Genomic DNA, 21,180 nt, shown 5'->3' with positions numbered 1-21,180 from the left:
CTTATAAGATCATGTGTACGCAAAGCAGAAATTATTATTCCCTCATAAAAAAAGAAGCACATGATGCTCAAGGGATGTGTTATTTGCCTGTGTGTATACATCAAATACATAAGCTAACTTCAATTCATGGATTCTTACTACAAAACCAATAGTGAGAAATACATAGAAGAGATATTTTTAAGGCAGCAACTAGCTAATGTAATGATGAATAGCTTGAAGATTTTTAGGACGCAAGGCATTCTAGTTTCTCAAAGAATAATCAAATTATATGCTAATTTCAGCTTTTCTGCTCATCTGCCTTGTGAATTAGTCATAAAACACTTTTATACCACTGCCTGACACAAGGTGGCCTCCTATACATGACAGAATAAGTGGTGAGCTCACTTTTTTACTGCCATCACTGATGGATACACAGGGACAAATATTGTCAGTCTATAACTATACCTGGCTCCTCCCTATCCTCAACAAACAAATAGGGTAAGAGTGAAAACACACATGTAAAAAGTTCAAAGCTTATAAGCTATTAAAGTGCAAAGCTTATGAGCCTTTATAAAGGCTCATAAAATTCTGACGATCCTAAGCCTGACTTTATGCTGTTTCTCAGAAACAACTAACTCTCTCAGATTATTTTCCATACCTAAGTGTTCTCTTTACCCTCCTTTTTGATCACCCTCTTGCCTTCTTAATTCATATCACTGGTTCCATCAAGATCTAGTTCAGCTTTCCCCCACTATCCATGATGTTTTGGAAAAGGTTTAAGGGAAGCTAAATGCTAAAACATTTTAGAAAATCAGTTTAATACAAAGAACAGAGGCTCCACTAAGGTTTACATGGGTCACACAGGCCAGGTTAGAAAACCTGGTTCCTTCTCAGATACTCTACTTCAAACAGAAGAAAATATTTCATTTCAGCATGTTGCCTAAAAATGTATTTATTTGAACTTTAAAATTTAAATACAATTATTACTTTTTAGTCACCTCATCCTTTGAAATACTCTAAGTCTTTTATACTCATCCCTTAGTCCTACCTGCCCTGTTGATGTCAAAGCAAGTGAAGACTGGCTCCCAGCACAAACTTTGCGAATGAACATTCCTTGTAAAGCTTCAATAACTTTAGGTTTATACACTCTGTTGGTATCACCGTGACCAAGTTTACCTATAAAAACAAACACATTAAATAATTTACTTGTTTTAAAGAATCTCTACTCTTTTTAACACTACCAAAGTTGATAAAGTGCTCTAATGTTTCCATCACTAACCTGACAGATATGAAAAGCTATGTTTCTGATAGCTGAGGATGCTAACAAATGAGCATTTTTATTACAAGAAAGTTAACAAACATCCACTGATAGCCTTTTATATCTTAATTTCAAGCAACTAAAATCAAGCAATTTAAAATCACTTTAAAAGAAACAGAAAACTATTTTTCTGTCTTTCTCCCCCTTTAATGGCTATATTTCTAACTTCGAATTTGCTGACATAATATACAGGATGATACAAGAATGTACATGCATATAATTTTTTATAAACTTTTAAAAAGAATCAATAGCTCATGAAATTGAAAACCTGACAAATCATTAAAGAAGAAAAACAAACGTCCAACAATCTACAAATCCAACCACACCAGGAATAAAAAAAGTATAAATTAAATATCATTTTCACTATTGAAATTATTTAATTAAATTAGATACATGCTGTTGTTGAAGACTTTGGGGAAGTAAGCATTCACATTGCTAGTAGGAGTGACTAAAGTAGACAAAGATTTAGTCATTCATTGTGTTGTTGTTAATACTGAAAAAAATTAAAACCATCTAGATACTCAACAATAAGAAACTGGTTTTATAAATTGTGCCACCATCAAATAAAAGAACACTTTGAGCCACTTAAAAGAATGATTCAGAGTCATGCTTGTTGATATAAAAAAGATACTCATGCCGGGCACAAAGGTTCACGCCTGTAATACAAGCACTTTGGGAGACCAAATCTGGCAGATCACTTGAGCCCCGAAGTTCGAGGCCAGCCTGGGCAATAAAGCAAAATCCTGTCTCTAAAAAAAATATAAAAATTAGTCAGGTGTGGTGGTGCGTGCCTGTAGTCTCAGCTACTTGGGGGGGCGGAGGCAGGAGGATCTCTTGAGCCCAGGAGGTTGAGGCTGCAGTGAGCCAGGTTTGCATTACTGCACTCTAGCCTGAGTAACAAAGCAAGACCCTGTCTCAAAAAAAAAAAAAAAAACTATTAGAGTAAAACATATATATGTCAAAACGTATGTAAACTTATATAAAACATACACATATAGCTATACTTTGGTTTTTTAAAAGACATCTAAGTAGAAATATATGTAAATACTTGTATAAATGTATATTTATTTAGAAGTCTATTTCCAAAATGTTAACAATGGTTAAAGTAACATTTGTGAAAGCTCAGTTCATTTTTTAATTTCTGCTCATCTGTATTTGAGTCTTTCTACAGTAGGCATATATAACTGAAAAATAAATTTTTTTAAAACTCAAGAAAAAAGCCAAAGCTACTGATAAATAATTTTTTACATACCATTGTCTCCTCCTCCAAAAGACCATACAGTTCTCCCATCTTTAGACAGAGCAATAGTATGTGAACTGCCACAAGAAACCTCTCCTACATTGCTAATGTCTTTTACTAATGTTGGAATGTTTCGACTATTGCTGTCACCATGACCTTGGATAAAACACACACAACAACAAAGAAACAATGTTAACTCTTTTTCTCTAGGCCTTGACTTCACAAGTAGAATAAATGTTATAACTTTAAAATAGAATTGAGATTTTTTAAAAATGCAATGCAATATGAAAAAGAGAATCATTTCTAACATCTTCTCAATCTTCTAAACTGGGTCATAGTCACTTCAGTGAACCATTAGAATATTCTTTTCATGCTCTCCTCACAGCCACTTACCTTATGTTGTCCTGTTTCATGCTCATGTTGACTTGTTTTCATTACCTACCAGATTATAAACTTCAGGATCATGATGGTAGTGTTTTATCCCAGAAACCCTACAGTGTCTGGTCATAATAGGGCACACTCAGTAAATGCTTGCTAGATTTAATTACATCTTAAATATCAGCACTAAAATCTAGGTCTTAGTCTTACCTATATAAAATTATCTCCCTCTGAGCTTAAAGTAACAAAATAAATGACAGTCTTTGGCCTAGTAAATCTTCTCTCATGGCTTCTCAGTAACTTAATCATTTCTATTTTTCTGGAAGAATAACTTCCATTTTTAAAAAATCTTACCTAATCTTCCAAAGTCTCCTTCACCCCATGTGTATAATTCCCCATCCTCTGTGACGGCAGCACTATGTCTGTATCCAGCTGACACACAAACAACTACCTGCATTGCACACAAGTAAATACGATGAGCATGCACGTTAAAACATATAGTCCATATTTGATCCTGTACACAGGGACTTCACAGATACTAATATTCAAACCCATCCAGGAATTTCCATGTACAGTTGTGGAGGCTATGCTCAGGACAAGGATGACTGGCTAAGGGTTCAAGTAAGTGCTGAAATACATGCCTGTAATCCCAGCACTTTGGCAGGCCGAGGCAGGCAGACTGCTTGAGCTCAGGAGTTCGAGTTCAGCCTGGGCAACATGGCAAAACCCCGTTTCTTTTAAAAAATATGAAAATTAGTCAGGCATGGTGGCACATGTCTATAGTCCCAGCGACTCAGGAAGCTGAGTTGGGAGGACCACCTGAGCCCCAGGAAATCAAGGATGCAGTGGGCTGAGATAGCGCCACTGCACTCCAGCCTGGGTGACAAAGTGAGATCCTGTCAAAAAAAAAAAGAAAGAAAAGAGAGGAGGGGAGGAGAGAGGAGATTAATAAAAAGAGAAGATACGGGCTTAGTTTCTAATGGTTCCAATTATTTGTGTGGGTCCTTGGCAATTACTTAGCTACTCTAAATGCCTCACCATTCAGGTCTCTATTAAGATGCCACCTCTTTTAAGAGCACTCTCTGACCCTACCTCATTACCTAATACCACATCCTGCCCAAGGTAATCTTTATTGCTCATTTTTTTCTTTAATAGTATCTGAAATTACTTCATATGCTTGTTAACTTATTATCTCTATCCTGAAGACTAAAGGATTAAAGTAGAGACCTTACCTGTCTTGTTCACTGCTACACATCTAATGCCTAAAATACTGCCTGACACTTGAAAAGTGCTAAATGTTTGTTAAATGAATGACTCTCGGTTTGCTTATCTGTGAAATAGGGATAACTACCTTACAAGACTAATTATAAGAATATAAGAATTAAAATTCAATAACGTATATAAAAAGGTGTTCTGTAAATTATAAAGCAGATATATAAAAGATTAAGCCAAAGGGTTGAACGGGCAACAGCAGAAAGACCACATCAAAATCTGAAAGATATTGTCAATTACAACACCAATGCATCTAATTATTTTTATAACCAAAAAGAAGGCACATACCTTTCCTTGTAGAGGTCCCTGAATAAGCTTGGGATATTTCTGTGTTGAACTATTTCCATGCCCCAGTTTCCCATAATCACCATCTCCCCAGCTGAAGACTTCTCCTTCTGTCGTAAAAGCTAAAGTGTGACCATCAGATCCTTTAGAAGATGAAACCTTTTTAATGGATCTGTGAGGCTCGAATGTTAACTTTTTTAAAGTTGACTGATTATTGGAGTCTCCAAGGCCCAGTCTCCCATAGCTGCCTTTCCCGCAAGCTCTAACAGAGCCATCCGTAGAAATGACAAAAGTGCAGTACTGTCCAGCTTCAATCTATAAACAAAGAATCATAAATATAAAATACTTCTGTGAGTATCAAAGTATAATATTTAAGGCTGGTTTTATCAAAGAGCCTCAAAGGAAGTCTTATAGCAGAATATGGCATGATTCTCCAGAGAGATTAAGGAATATACAGAAATGTAAGAGAACACGAATGGCCTTTTCATGCTCATGACTTTGTTGCTGAGTTCAAATTCTTCATGTATATGTTATCTTTTCAGGTTATTGTCCAGATTATGATTGAATGAAACAACAAAGTAAAATGCTTAATATCCTCTTATAACCGAGAATGGCAAGACATAAAATTTTCCTTCCTATAAATTCCTTAGGGTACATTATGGCAAGAACCATATAAAATGTATTGTAAACCTATTTGAAAAAAATACATTTTAATGAAAGTAACAAATAGAAAGTTCTAGCTGGGCTATAAATGTAAAAAAAAAAAGTGATCATAAGAAAATGAAAGGCTAATCTAGCAAAAAGAAATTCCAGTTTTTATTTACTTTTTTTTTTTTTGAGACAGAGTCTTGCTCTGTCACCTGGGGTGGAGTGCAGTGGTGCAATTTTGTTTCACTATAACCTCCATTTACCAGGTTCAAGCAATTCCTGCCTCAGTCCCGCCGAGTAGCTGGGATTACAGGCACACGCCATCACGCCTGGCTAATTTTTGTTAAGTATTTTTAGTAGACAGGGTTTCACCATGTTGGTCAAGCTAGTCTCAAACTCATGACCTCAAATGATCCACCCACCTCGGCCTCCCAAAGTGCTGGGATTACAGGTGTGAGCCACCATACCTGGCCTTTATTTACTCTTATTTGCCATTTGTGGTGAACAGAAGGGTAAAGTCTGTTGCTATTCTTAACACTTTTTAAAAATCGAGATTCCAATTTAGTTATTCAAAAGTTGGAAATGCTGTCAGGGATACTGGGGACTAAAAATGTATTTTTATTTTTATTTTTATTTATTTATTTATTTATTTTTTTGAGACGGAGGCTCACTCTGTCACCCAGGCTGGAGTGCAGTAGCGCGATCTCGGTTCACTGCAACCTCCGCCTCCCAGGTTCAAGCTATTCTTCTGCCTCAGCCTCCCGATTAGCTGGGACTACAGGCATGCGCCACCATGCCTGGCTAATTTTTGTATTTTCAGTAGAGATGGGGTTTCATCATATTGGCCAGGCTGGTCTCGAACTTCTGACCTCATGATCCACCTGCCTCAGCCTCCCAAAGGGCTGGGATTACAGGCGTAAGCCACTGTGCCCGGCCAAAATGTATTGTTCTATTAAAATGATAAAAACTAATGCAGCATATAGATCAGAAATAATGATCGATAATTTTCACTCATTTAAAAAATACTCAATATTATTTAATGCAAATAAACATGAATATACACTAGATTATCTACCAGTTTGTAAGCTATTTAGAAAACTTACGGTCTGTGCATCAGAGAAACTAGGAGCCAGTTTGGGTTGCAGTATTTTCTCCTGTGTACCTTCTACCAACTGATGGCTGCTATTGCTCCCCCAAACATAAACCTCACAGGTTTCGGAGACAATGGGAGCATCACCAGTCTGAATGCTATCTGGGCTAGCACATGTTCTCGAATAATCAGAAGCCATTCTGCAAACCTATTAAAAATTTAAAATACGCAACAAATAGTTAAGACAGTTTTAGTCTGGGCATTTTTAAATATATATCCTCTGAAATTACTGTTGCCTTTCCTTCTAACACTCTTAAATGCTCAAAGAACCTATTAAATAAAGATAACTAGACTATTTACTCACATGGAATAAACCACTAAAAGACACTAATAAAGTGGCAAAAGTGGGAAAGGGGAGACACACAATCTTTTAGCTAAACATTTTATTACTGCATACAAAACACTGTAGAAAAACAAAGCTTAAGAAATAAAGTAGAAAAAATCACCATGGATAATCTTAACACCTTAATACAATAAATTTTACGTTTTAAATATATGTCCTTCCAGAGTTTTTCATATACAAATTCTTTAACACAGTCACCACATTGGATACATAAAAATGACAAATTGCACAAAACAGTCATGCAAATCCATGTCTACCTAGTCTTCATGATTGAATAGATAATATTCCATCTAGTAAAAAACATCACAATGTACTCAACCACTTCCCCACCCCCAACTTTTTTTTTAAATAGGTGGGGTCTCACTATCTTACACAGACTAAACTCAAACTCCTGGGTTCAAGCAATCCTCCCACCTCAGCCCCCCAAGTAGCTGAGATTACAGGCCCGCATATAATCATACCTGGCTCCACTTTCCTTTAATAGGGCATTTACAGTCTATTTATTTGTTATATAGGCCATTTTTAAGGATATAGTTGTTACTATACTTTTTATTGCTTCCTTAGTAGAGAACCTCAGAAATGGGACTCGATATTCAAAAAAGACAAGAATCCTATGATTCTTGAAACATACTATATCAAATTGTATTCCAAAATGGTGCTATAATACGTCACTAGTAATGTACAAAAGAAGGCTGTTCTAAAAACAGCGAAGGCACAAAGCAATTAACATTCACACATATATATGAATATATAAAATAAAAATCATGGCTTATTTACCATTTCTGTAGAATATAACGGTAAAGTCTGTTGCCATTCATAAGCTTTTTTAAAAATCCAGGCTGCCTGCCAAAAGCATAGGACCCACGGTGGCCATCCCAGTGGCAATTTCACTGAATCCATACTCATTATGAGTATTATGCTTTTAAATTTTTTTGCAAATGTAAGTGAGGAAAAAGGAAAAGGCCCTTATCTTAATTTCACATTTCTTTATTGTGAGCAAAACTAAAGTTTTTCCATCTATTTGTTTACTACATTTTGTGATGTGAACTTCTGCTCATTTATTTATTAGAATTTAATAGATTTTTTAATTGACTGGTATGAACTCAATACAATAAAGACATTAACTCTGACTATAGTGACTATCAATTTGTTTTCTGCCTTTTAGTTTTTTTGATTTTGCTGAATCAAGCAAAACAATAAAAGAAACTTAAGAAGTTAACACATTAGTTTGCCAGCATATGAAATGGGGGAGGATAGGGTCCTCTTGGTCAGATACTTTAAATAGTATCCAAAACAACAGAATAATATGTGTGTTAGACAAATATTTTCCAGTGAACATGAGGACAGTATCCGAGGACAGCTGCCAGTCCCTAATAAAAGGTCTGGAATTTTGCTGGAGACAAAGAAGGATAGTGGGGCCAAGAGGGTCAGAATTGTTCATCTAAAGGTCTATCATGGCCAGTGTGGTGGCTCACGCCTCTTGATACTGGCCAACCAGGATTCCTTTCCAGGACAAAGCCCCTACACTGAGCAAAACTACTGAGAGTAGAATAAAAATTGAACAGGATAGGGACAATAGAAAGGAAGGATGGAAAGGAAAGAGAATACCAAGACAAAAGTTGGGAAGGGGAACAAACTGGAAAACCATTTTTTTTTTTTAACATTACACACACACAAAAAAAAAAAAACAGAGGGAGGGAGTCTATGGAGTTTAAAAAGCCATCTTAAATCCCACCTCATTCTAAGAGTTCAGGAAAACTAATCCTACATAGAAATAAGCAACAAAAAAGTATTGAGGTCAAATCCCATATGAAGTTATTATAAAGTTGCAGTGAGCCAAGATCATGCCACTATACTACAGCCTGGGCAGCACAGACACCATCTCAAAAAAAAAAAAAGACACAAAGGAAAAACAGAAATCTGAATTACAAACCCTCAAAAATGAGGTAACATAACTCAAGAATTAGAAATAAAAGAAAAAAAAACATTTTGGAACTGAAGACTAAACTAGAAGAAACCCAAAAGTAAATAAATACAGTAGATCATGCCCTAAGAGTAATGAAAGACAAAAGGCATTTTTAGAAATTAAAAAATTTAAAAAGACAAAGTATTCAAGAAAAACTGACAAGTATTAAAATCAGGCAAAGATCAACACGCACATAATAGAAATCCCTGAAGAACAGAACCCAATCAAAGGAATAAAAATAATAGAACAAACTGCAATTTTGGAACATTTTCCTGAAATAAAAAAGATCTGAAAGTACATATTGAATTATCACATCTCTTAAGAATATCAACCCAGAATGAATAATATCAAGACATATTCTATAGTAAAATTACTGATCTTTAAAGGGGGAAAAAAAATTATTTGGGTTTCTCAGCAAATATGCGTGGCTCACATAGAAGAGAAAATCAGATTACCTTTGGACTTTGACAGTAACAGTTCATGCCAGAAGAGAATGTAGTAACATATTTAAGATATACAAGAAAAGAAAATGTGAACTAAAGAAAAGATGAACTAAATAATATTATCAACACTGACATTCAAGAATAAAGAGCACAGCAATTATCAACATGCAAAAACTCAGAAATCTTGTTCTGATGACTCTTTATTGAGAAATCTACTAGAGAATGACCCTCAAACTATCAAAAAGAATAGACATTGACACAGAGACTAGTATTCAGCATTAAATATGTAATCATTTGTAGAACTAATACCAAAGGAAGGTTAAAACAGAGACAGGCTGGGTGCCATGGTTCATGTCTGTAATACCAGTATTTTGGGAGCCTAAGGCAGAAGGATCGCTTGAGCTCAGGAGTTTAAGACCAGTCTGGGCAACCATAGCAAGACCTCATCTCTACTAAAAATTTAAGTAAAAAAAAAATTAGCCAGGTGTGATGGCACATGCCTGTAGTCCCAGCTACTTGGGAGGCTGAGGCCGGAAGATCACTTGAGCCCAGGAGATAGAAGCTGCAGGGCACTATGATCATACCACTGCACACTCCAGCCTGGGCAACAGAGCAAGACTGTCTCAAAAAAACAAACAAAAAAAAATGCAGAGAGTATGTAATAACTATATGCCCTATATAGATGTAATGCAATTACTAAAAAACAGGGAAAGCATACTTTAGAAATTTTTTCAGTAACCATACAGCAGTAATTTGTCTTATTTTAGGACTGTTTATGTGTATATGTGTGTAACATGTAATTAAAACAAATGAGTAATAATGGCATTTTCTAATTCTCATCCTTGTATCTATGGGAATCAGAAATCTTAGTTTAAAAGGAAGAAGATATAAATGTAAAGGTTAAGTAAAAATTCTATAGCTGTGAATTTGAAAGTATCAGTATGAACTCATTAGGTATCTTAGCTTTAAATACACATGTATACACATCCTAGCTCTGTCCACTATGAATATAAAAGCCTAGAAATAAGATCAACTCAGTAGCAGTAAGCATTTCTAGCACCCTGATTGTGGTCTTGAAGCATCATTTTCCAATAAAAGAAACCAGGACTTTTTTCCAGAAAACTAACTAGATGATTTCAGATTGGGGGCAAGAAATGTGTAAGATCAGCCAGAAACAATGAAACATATCAGAAAGCAAGGAGACTATAAAAGATTATTAGGCTTATGATAAAATAACTTAGGAACTACCCTGAAGAGACTAATAGCCAAAATTGAAACAATATGACCTTCACTGCAGATAATAATTCAATGTGCTGAAACTCAAACAGGCTTAAATCTGTGGGTTCATAATGATTTATTTTATTTACTTATTTTTTTTTTTGAGACACAGTTTCGCTCTTGTTGCCCAGGCTGGAGCACAGTGTCATGATCTCGACTCCCTGCAACCTCTGCCTCCCGGGTTCAAGCAATTCTCCTGCCTCAGCCTCCTGAGTAGCTGGGATTACAGACGTCCACCACCCCACCCAGCTAATTTTTTGTATTTTTAATAGAGACGAGGTTTCTTCATATTGGCCAGGCTGGTCTCAAACTCCTGACCTCAGGTAATCCACCCGCCTCGGCCTCCCAAAGTGCTGGGATTACAGGTGTGAGCCACTGCGCCCAGCCCATGGTATTTTTTAAATGAAGTTAATTGGCCAAGTTTGGAGGATGGTAGGAGGACAATTCATTAAATTGAAAACTGGTAAATAAAGAACAGATGAAAAGAATCAAGCATTTAGTCTGCTTTTCCTATATAAACCGTAGCAGAGTAATCAGTCAATAAGGGAATCTCTTCATAAAAATATTGCAACTAATTGTTGGGAAAAAGCTGAGTGTTGGGAGGGAAACTGAGGCAGGGCTTGCATAATGTCCTCTCGAATGTGTCTAGACTTGCTGGCTCCTTGCTTCTAGCCCTCCTAGGCGCCTAAGCTCCTACTCCCATTATCTCAAGTAGCAGAACACGTTCCATATAAATGCTAAACCATCACAGTTGTAGACCATGTGCCTGCCCTTTTGACCTCCACATTCTCACCACCTGTTTCTTTCTTTGATTACCAATAAATACCGTGGGCTCCCAGAGCTCAGGGCCTTCACAGCCTCCACAATAGCCCCTTGGTGTCCCACCTTTCTCTCTCAAAGAGTCATTTTTTCCTCCATCCTTTGACTCCGCCAGATTTTGTCACCCCCACATTCCTGGCTGCCCAATGTGGGGTGACAAAGACCCCGGTGAAGGAACACCAGAGCGTGTGAAAGCAGAGGATACAACATCAAAGGACACCCGAGGAAGTCTAAAAGCAGCTCGGGGGAAAGCTGAGCACTTGGAAGAACCAGGGTAACAATAGAACAAAGTGAAAGCAGTCATTCTGCTTAAATTTCTTAAGGCATTTATTACGAAGTGGGGGGAGTGAAAGTTCGTACTCAGAATTTGTTATCACTCACTCTAGTGCAGTAGAGTAGTTTTGCCCATGGTTCCCGGAACAGGGGACTATGGAGTTGGATGAATGGGAGAGAATTGGCAGAGATTTAAAAAAAAAAAAAAAAAAGTATAAAGATGGAGCAAAAATTCCAATCTTGGTTTGGTCAATGTGGGCACTAATAAAAGCAGCTCTTGAGCCATTTCAAACAGATGATGAGGCAGATTCAGATGAGGAAGGGGAGGACGAGTGTAAAGAACTAAATTCAGATTCTGAGTGTGAGGAACAGGAAACCAGAGGAAATAAAAGAAAGGGAAACTGAAAAAAGTATGTTTTAGCCCATCAGCTCCACCTGCTGAATTAAGTGAAAGGCCACCTCCTCTTTCTCCTCTTAATGGGCGAGAAGATGAATTAGCTACAAAACTTTACTGCTCCTGTAGTTGCAACATTAAAACCTGGAGCAATTGGTGCTATACAAATTTCTATTCAAAAGGCTAGAGCCGAGGGAGACCTTGAAGCATGGCAATTTCCCGTAACTATCATCAAGCAGGGAGGACAACAAACGTCCTTCCACTGTGTTTCCAAAATGCGTCTACAAAGGAGAAAGATATACAAGTAAAGAAAAGTGTACTATTCCTTTAAAAGCCAGGGTAAACTTAAAACCTATAATTGATAATTGAAGGTCTTCTCCGGGACCCTATAACACTCCAATACTACCTTGTCAGTGTAAACAAGAGAGTAGCCGGAAAGCACTGAGACCACTAACAAACAGTAGCCTTCCTACCAAAAATCTTTAACCCAGTAACCCCTGATAGCCCATAATGCATTCGATCTGTAGCAGCAATTGCTTTGCTAACAAGTAGAAAAATAACTTTTAGAAGAAACCTCATTGTGAGCACACCTCACCAGTTCAGAGCTATCAAAAAGCAAAAAGGTAGCTTACTAACTCAAAAATCTCAAAGTATGGGGCTATTCTGTTAGAAAAAGATTTAACATTAACCACTAAAAATTCCCTTAACCCAGCAGGTTTCCTAACGAGGTATTTAAATCTTAATTACCATACAAAGGTCCGACTAGACCTAGGAGAAACTCCCTTCAGGACAGGAGGATAGATGGTTCCTCCCAGGAGATTGAAGAGGGGGAGAGAGAGGGGAAAACACACACACACACCACACAATGGGTATTCAGTAAGTGATAGGGAGACTCTTATAGAAGCAGAGTTAGGAAAATTGCTTAATAATTGGTCTGCTCAAACGTAGGAGCTGTTTGCACTCAGCCAAGTCTTAGAGTACTCACAGAATCAAACTATCTCAATCCCGACTCAAAAGATTACCTACATCCTCTCTGAAACGAATTTGCGTAAGAACTGTTTATGGGAATGCATCTTGATGGGGCAGCTGGGTTGTTATGAAATATTCAGGAACCCAGCCCAGCTCTAGAACTCACCTATGAGCACAAAGACAATGTTGGGCATGCTGGTAGAGGACCACTAGAATCCAGCAGCCCGGACCCCTTCGTGGTCAAGAAAAGCGGGAAAACAGGTGCAGGACTGCTACATCGGTGAGCGTAACTAATCCGATAAGCAGAGGTCCATGGGTGGTTATGCACCCTGGAAAGGAATAAGCATTAGGACCAAAGAGGATGCTCCAGGACTAATGCTCATTGGAAAATGACTAGGGGTGCTGGCATCCCTATGTTTTTTTCAGATGGGAAACGTTCCCTCCAAGGCAAAAACACCCCTAAGATGTATTCTAGAGAATTTGGCCCAAGAGTGTATGTACCTTTTTCCCTCTCAGACTTGAAACAAATTAAAATAGACCTAGGTAAATTCTCAGATGGTTATACTGATGTTTTACAAGGGTTAGGACAATCCTTTGATCTGACATGGAGAGATGTTACTGCTAGATCAGACACTAACCCCAAATGCCACCATAACTACAGCCCAAGAGTTTGGCGATCTCTGGTATCTCAGTCAGGTCAATGATAGGATGACAACAGAGGAAAGAGAACGATTCCCCACAGGTCAGCAGGCAGTTCCCTGTGTAGACCCTCACTGGGACACAGAATCAGAACATGGAGACTGGTACCGCAGACATTTGCTAACTTGCGTGCTATAAGGACTAATGAAAACTAGGAAGAAGCCTATGAATTATTCAATGATGTCCACCACAACACAGGGAAAGAAAATCCTACTGCCTTTCTGGAGAGACTAAGGGAAGCACTGAGGAAGCATATCTCTCTGTCACCTGACTCTGTTGAAGGCCAGCCAATCTTAAAGGATAAGTCTGTCACTCAGTCAGTTGCAGACATTAGAAAAAACTTAAGTCCACCTTAGGCCCAGAAAAAAACTTAGAAACCCTGTTGAACTTGGCAACCTCAGTTTTTTATAATAGAGATCAGGAGGAGCAGATCAAATGGGATAAAAAAAAAAAAAGGCCACCACTTTAGCCATGACCCTCAGGCAAGCGGACTTTGGAGGCTCTGGAAAAGGGAAAGCCTGGGAAAATCAAATGCCTAATATGGCTTGCTTCCAGTGTGGTCTGCAAGGACACTTTAAAAAAGGTTGCCTGAATAGAAATAATCCGCCCCCTCATCCATGCCCCTTATGTAAAGGGAATCACTGGAAGGCCCACTGCCCCAGGGGACGAAGGTCCTCTGAGTCAGAAGCCACTAACCAGATGATCCAGCAGCAGGACTGAGGGTGCCCGGGGCAAGCACCAGCCCATGCCATCACCCTCCCCAGGTATGCTTGACCATTGACAGCCAGGAGGTTAACTGTCTCCTGGACACTGGTGCAGCCTTCTCACTCTCCTGTCCCGGACAACTGTCCTCCAGATCTGTCACTATCCGAAGGGTCATAGGATAGTCAGTCACTAGATACCTCTCCCCGCCACTAAATTGTGACTGGGGAACTTTACTCTTTCACATCCCTTTCTAATTATGCCTGAAAACCCCACTCCTTTGTTAGGGAGAGACATCCTAGCAAAAGCAGGGGCCATTATACACTAGAATTAGCAGAAGGAAAAAGGGTAAGTATATATACAGACTCTAAGTATGCTTACCTAGTCCTTCATGCTCACACAGCAATATGGAGAGAAAGGGAATTCCTAACTTCCAAGGGAACACCTATCAAACATCAGGAAGTCATTAAGCCCCAAAATTCTCCTTACCTCTGAGTCTACTTCCTCCGATTCCTGCCTAAAGATAATTTTATGGGGAAGATGATTTGCTTGTGTCTCTCCAGGTGACAATCAGGTGCCTATGTGGGTGCCCACCAAACATCTGAAGATCTATCATGAGCCACAGCACCTAGTGGACCCACCCGTACAGTGCAAATTGAAGGTTTAAGGATTGCTTTTAAGCCTTGATTTGCTTTCTCTATGCCTTCTGTTAATCAGAAAAGGCCTATTTTCTCACTCTCAGTGGCCTCCTGGCTACAGCCACAAAAGTTTTTGCTTCTGTTTCAGTAGATTTACTAATGTGGGGGTGAGGGTATGCTTGCGTTTTTGCAGGAGATGAGCGAACCGTGTAGATGCCCTCAAGATGCGTACAACCATGGAATGGGAGACTGGAGGGACCTATGAATCCCAACCATGGCCCGGGTTCCCCCAGTACGGGCTATGAGCCAGCTGAATCTGAATGCAAAGATGGAACGAGGACCAACCAGAGTCACGATGCTTAATGGACCAGTGCTTTCTGACTCAGCTCCTCTCTACCCTGAATACAAGAGCCCCTAATAGTTAGGCAGGAGTATGATCACCCCTATTCAGCATGAAGAAGTTACAGAAGAAGGACCTTCATCCTTCTGCAACCCCTAGGATTAAGGGAAAGGGGAGGTATGTAGGAAACATTCAAACCAGAGTGACTCCAGTTTGAATAAGGGCTAAGAAAAATGAAGCTGGATCACCAACCCGGCAATTAAAGGCTGCACAGCCTGCAACTGCCTTGCTCAATTAAAAGAGGCCTCCTCTTGTAATAATGATAGCTAGTAATAATGATAGTAATAATGATACCTTCTCTTTTACAAAAAGAGGGCATGTTGGGAAAAAGCTGAGTGTTGGGAGGGAAACTGAGGCAGGGCTTGCATAATGTCCTCTCGAATGTGTCTAGACTTGCTGGCTCCTTGCTTCTAGCCCTCCTAGGCTCCTATTCCCATTATCTCAAGTAGCAGAACATGTTTCATATAAATGCTAAACCATCACAGCTGTAGACCATGCGCCTGCCCTTTTGATCGCCACATTCTCACCACCTATTTCTTTGTTAGATTACCAATAAATACCGTGAGCTCCACGATAGGGATGGCCCCCTGGTGTCCCACCTTTCTTAAACTGTCTTTTTCTCAATCCTTTGACTCCACCGGACTTTGCCACCCCCACGACCTGGTGTTGGGTCTGATCACCCCAACACTAATAAAAAGAAACGACAGAATTAGAATATCATATTTTGCAACCAAGCACAAATGAATTAATGTAGTCATTAACCATCAACGGCTGCTAATACCACAAAGACAACCAGATGGAACCTAATGGAAGAACACAACATGTATACAGTCTTGCTAAAGACCTAACACCTGCGACTGATCAAGCCTCTGGATCCAGTTGCCAATTTATAGGAAATACGGAAGATAAAGAAACATACAGAACTGCATCATGAGTAATCTATTAGCAAAACCCAGACTGTGGGAAATGCTACAGCCCAAAAAGCCTACATTCCTGAACAAACATATTGAAGGAAAAGAAAAATGGAGGAGGGAACCTAAAGATTAAAAGACTTAAAAGACTTTCCTTTTTTTTTTTTAATGGGCACGACTATAGTGTTTAAGGATGCACATCTGGTTGACAGAAGTATAAAGAAATACAAGGAAGTGATCAAAGTCACAATAGTGGTTACTTTGGGGAGGACAAACAGGTTATGACAAGGCTGTGAAAGGGCTTCTGCAATGACTAAGAAAATTCTTTACCTAGGTACATATTAGAAGGGTATTTTATAATAATTAAGCTATATATGTGTACATTTTTCTATGTGTTTTACTTAATACAAAATTCTTTCAATTGAAGTTACCAGCACATAATTCAAAAATCAAAACAAATGAAAGGGTATACACATTGAAAAGTATGTCTCCTACTCACCCCACCCCCACCCTAGATACCCCAGTTCCACTCTCTAAAGGTAACAACTGGTGCCACCTCCTTTTGTAGCTTTTCCAGAGAAAATGGATTATTTTTAAGGGATAAATACATGCCATAGCATTTTAACACAAAGTTTTCAATACAAAAGCCATGATTATTACGTACCTCTTCAAAGAGACATAACGCTGCCTCGTAAAGGGAGCACAAGCCATCCGATGTTCTGGTTGGTTCTCTCCACTGACTCCGATCAGCAGATGAACCCTATAATTAAAACATTGTGGGACACAGTGTAGGAAGGGGAGAGACATATGCATTAAAATTACTTAAACAGTCTACAAAAACACCTATTTGAAGACCTGTTTATATAATTATGTGCACTGAAACCAAATCCTAACATTAGGTCATGAAACTAACTTTTACAAGGAAGTTTTATTAAATGAGCTGGCTACTGCATCACATGATAAATTACATGCCAATCCCTCACTGATTACCTTATTAAAAAGTGATTTATTCCAAGAGACACAGGGCTCTAGAAACAATCAAGGAAGCAGAATTTTGCCAGTTACCCACTCTTTGGGTGACCAATATCCAGAAAACGTGGTCTCAGGAAATACTCCCCATGGGTATATTGCCCACCTGCCTCCTACCTGACAGCTTTAGTAATGACTTGACCAAAGCAGCAGAAAGTCTGTCCCTCCCTTCTTAGTTTCACCACAACCAAGGTCCCAGTATTACAGTAGGTAGCTAGTCAGACATGAGCAGGGCAGGAGAGGGCCACCCCCCAACCCCTACCACCAGGTATGTCAGGTGACCATCAAGTGATGGTCAGGCAGTGGTTAACTGTCTCTCTAAAACAGTAATTGATTGCAGCCAGTACCAGGGAAAGGCAGTCTCCCAACAGACAGAAAAAAACCTGAAACTTGTGATCAGCAACTTGTTGATAAGATCTCAGGAGCTGGGTGAGTGGGATCAAGCATGCACATTAAGAGGTAAAATGGAGGAGTTCAACTGGTATATGACCTTCTAGGGACATTCAACGGGTAAGGGAAGAACGCCTCAAGTGAGCATGCGTACAACTCTGGTAAACACACTGCGCATGCTCCCCTCTCAAGGGCTGGCAAACCACTGTGCATGTGAACAGCCTACCCCAAGGGAAGAAACACAGGACCCGGGAAGTATGCTAACATATAAAAGCCTAAGTCAAAAGTCAACCCGGGCACTTGATCTCTCAAGTCACCTGCTTGGCCCTCTTCCAAGTGTACTTCACTGCTTTTCTTTCCTGCTCTAAAGCTTTTTAAATAAACTTACACTCCAGCTCTAAAATTTGCCTCAGTCTCTTTATGCCCCTCAGTCGAATTCTTTTTCTGAGGAGGCAAGAATTGAGGTTACTGCAGACTCATAAGGATTTGCCACTGCTAACACCAGGAAATCAGTTCATCTTTTTCCTAGCACAGCTGAGGAATCACAGCACCTCTCTGAGACTTACTGCCTACTCTCCACAACAGGACTCAATGGGAGAAATCATTATCTCATCAAAAAATGATAGGACAGGCACGGTGGTTCACGTCTGTAATCCTAGCACTTTGGGAGGAGGAGACAGGCAGATCATTTGAGCTCAGGAGTTCAAGACCAGCCCGGCCGACACGGCAAAACCCCATCGTTGCTACTAAAAATACAAAAAAAAATTAGCCAGGTGTGGGGGCACACGCCTGTAATTCCAACTACTCGAGAGGCTGAGGCAGGAGGATCACTCGAACCCAGGAGGCGGAGGTTGCAGTGAGCCAAAATCACTACACTGCATTCCAGCCTGGGCAACAGAGCAAGACTCTGTCTCAAAAAAAAAAAAAAGATAAATCAGAAAGTGAACTAAATATCCATTGTCCCTCAAATTTCCATATCCTTAAGTCTTTAGAGCACAAATGTCAAGTTCTTTCTATAATTTATCCATCATATAATTGTGAAATTTTCATCAGTGGCTTTATTTCAAAGGACACTATATTGTAAAAATAATTGTATTCTAAATTATCTCTTAACAGATATACCACAGAAAAGTATATCCGCTACAGGGGAAGAAAGACTGACTTAGATAACCCACAAGATCTCATCCAACTCTAAGATTCTCTGATTTTCAAATCAGGCTATTTTAAGTAACATGATTCCGAAATAATAATTTAAAAACGCATATTTTGGACCAAGTACAAAATTCCAATTAATGTCTTCAAATGCCCACAGTATTTACACCTAACTCTAAGGGTTTTGGTTTTTTTTTTTTTTTTTGAGACGGATTCTCACTTTGTCGCCTAGGCTGGAGTGCACTGGCATAACCTCAGCTCACTGTAACCTCCACCTCCCAGATTCAAGTGATTCTTGTGCCTCAGCCTCCCAAGTAGCTGGGATTACAAGCTTGCACAACCATGCCCAGCTAATTTTTGTATTTTTAGTAGAGACGGGTTTCACCATGTTGGCCAGGCTGGTCTCGAACCCCTGACCTCAGGTGATCTGCCCGCCTCAGCCTCCCAAAGTGCTGGGATTACAGGCATGAGCCACCGTGCCCAGCCTAACCCTGTTTTTTAAAATATTTATTTATGGATTTATTTGTTTTTGAGACAGGGTCTTGCTCTGTTGCCAAGCCTGGAATTCAGTGGCAAAGATTATTGCTGTGAAAAGGAAATAAAAACTTGAGACTCCAACGCACCCTGACAAAAGAAAAAAATTAAGCTGAAGGCTGACTTATGCAAGAAGCTGCCTTTCCTTTTGTTCCAAAGTAGAGAGCTACAGATGAAAGGGTGAATATCTCTTATATAAAATGCCTATCTACTGAGCACCAGAGAAATACATAATTCCACTATTCTGCTCCTTTTCTCTTGCAATTTGTGGATTCAGTAATGTGACCATACCCTCCTTTTTTTCCCTCCAGCCTGCTTCTCCCCTTTAAATAGTGAAGCCCTCAATATCACCTTTGTAGAAAGGCACAGATCTCTGTAAACCAAAACTAAAATACAAAGGCCCCCAGCAACCATCTGAATGGACTCCTTCCTATGGGAGGGCACTCTAAAATATTACCTGAAGAACTGATTCAGGCCAGGACGGGAAGTGGGAGATTGGACATACCTCATTATACCTACCCAGCATTATGCCCATCAATACAGACCTTAAGTCTGAAAAAAACATTGACAATCTATTCTCTCTAAGTCTGCTACTTGGAGGCTTTGATCTGCATGATAAAACCTACCTCTCCCCAACGCCTTATTGTAATCCACACATTCCTTTCTACTAACTCTTTCAACCAACTGCCAATCAGAATATGTTTAAATCTACCAATGACCTGAAAGCCCCCTGACCTCGAGTTATCCCATCCTTTCAGATCAAACCAATAAGATCTTACATATATTGATTGATATATTATGTCTCCCTAAAATGTATAAAGGCAAGCTGTACCCCAACCGCCTCGGGCACCTGCCACAAGGACCTCCTGAGGCTCTGTCACAGGCATGTCCTTAACCTTGGCAAAATAAACTTTATTTATTTATTTATGAGACAGAGTCTCGCTCTTGTCGCCCAGGCTGGAGTGCAATGGCTTTCTAAACTGATTCAGAAAGATCAATTTCTTGTCTCAGAAACTTCTTGGTTTACACTCATCTCCCAGGCATTGTCCTTAACCTTGACAAACCTAAATTGATTTGAGACCTGTCTCAGATATGTTTTGGTTTACATAACTCACTATAGCCTCGACCTCCCAGGCTCAAGTGATCCTCCCACCTCAGGATCTATTAATAAAGTTTATTATTAAGGCTTATTAACTATTAATAAATATTAAATTGTATTTATACTATTAATATAATTATATAGGTCAAACAAACATTAACTTCATCAATATTAATCCGATTAATCTGATTAGTGCTGATTTATGTTAGTTATATTATATATTAGTAATTAATTAAAATTAATATCATTAAAAGCATATTGGCCAGGTGCAATGGCTCACACCTGTAATCCCAGCATTTTGGGAGGCTGAGGCGGGCAGTTCACTTGAGGTCAGGAGTTTGAGACCAGCCTGGCCGATATGATAAAACCCTGTCTTTACTAAAAATACAAAAATTCTCAGGGCATGGTGGCATGTGCCTGTAATCCCAGCTACTTGAGAGGCTGAGGCAGGAGAATCACTTGAACCCAGGAGGCGGAGGTTGCAGATCGCACCACTGCACTCCAGCCTAGGTGACAGAGTAAGACTCCGTCTCAAAATAAAAAACAAGCACGTTAATAAAGCTTATTAACTATTAATGACACTTACTTAGAATTTCTTAAGTTTCGAAATACACTAAAGGTTGGTTTTTTTGTGTGTGTTTTTTTGTTTTGTTTTGTTTTTGAGATGGAGCTTCGCTCTTGTTGTCCAGGCTGGAGTGCAACTGCACGATCTCGGCTCACTATAACCTCCACCTCCCAGATGCAAGTGATTCTCCTGCCTCAGTCTCCTGAGTAGCTGGGATTACAGGCATGCATGCGCCACCACGCCCGGCTAATTTTGTATTTTTAGCAGAGACAGAGTTTCTCCATGTTGGTTCAGGCTGGTCTCGAA

The 21,180-nt window shown here is 39.2% G+C and overlaps 1 protein-coding gene across 11 annotated transcripts in view; it reads right to left on the bottom strand.

Moving 5' to 3' along the window:
* Positions 1-21,180, bottom strand: part of HERC1 (HECT and RLD domain containing E3 ubiquitin protein ligase family member 1) — a 221,373-nt gene that overhangs the window by 134,756 nt on the left and 65,437 nt on the right. For all 11 annotated transcript variants that reach the window (XR_004185128.1, XM_009210354.4, XM_003901041.5 and 8 more), the window contains exons 3-8: positions 16,770-16,865; positions 6,224-6,418; positions 4,476-4,787; positions 3,270-3,366; positions 2,550-2,693; positions 1,028-1,155 (exon numbers count right to left, since the gene is read on the bottom strand). Coding sequence is in view for 10 of the 11 variants with exons in the window: in XM_009210354.4 (XP_009208618.2) it covers positions 1,028-1,155; positions 2,550-2,693; positions 3,270-3,366; positions 4,476-4,787; positions 6,224-6,418; positions 16,770-16,865 (972 nt within the window). In the remaining variant the exon portion in view is untranslated. The remainder of the gene's footprint in view (positions 1-1,027; positions 1,156-2,549; positions 2,694-3,269; positions 3,367-4,475; positions 4,788-6,223; positions 6,419-16,769; positions 16,866-21,180) is intronic.

Source organism: Papio anubis, chromosome 7 (genome assembly GCF_008728515.1).
Source record: "Papio anubis isolate 15944 chromosome 7, Panubis1.0, whole genome shotgun sequence".
Taxonomy (NCBI): domain Eukaryota; kingdom Metazoa; phylum Chordata; class Mammalia; order Primates; family Cercopithecidae; genus Papio; species Papio anubis.
The sequence above is the reverse complement of the archived record's forward strand: the minus strand, read 5'-3'. Positions and strand labels throughout refer to the sequence as shown.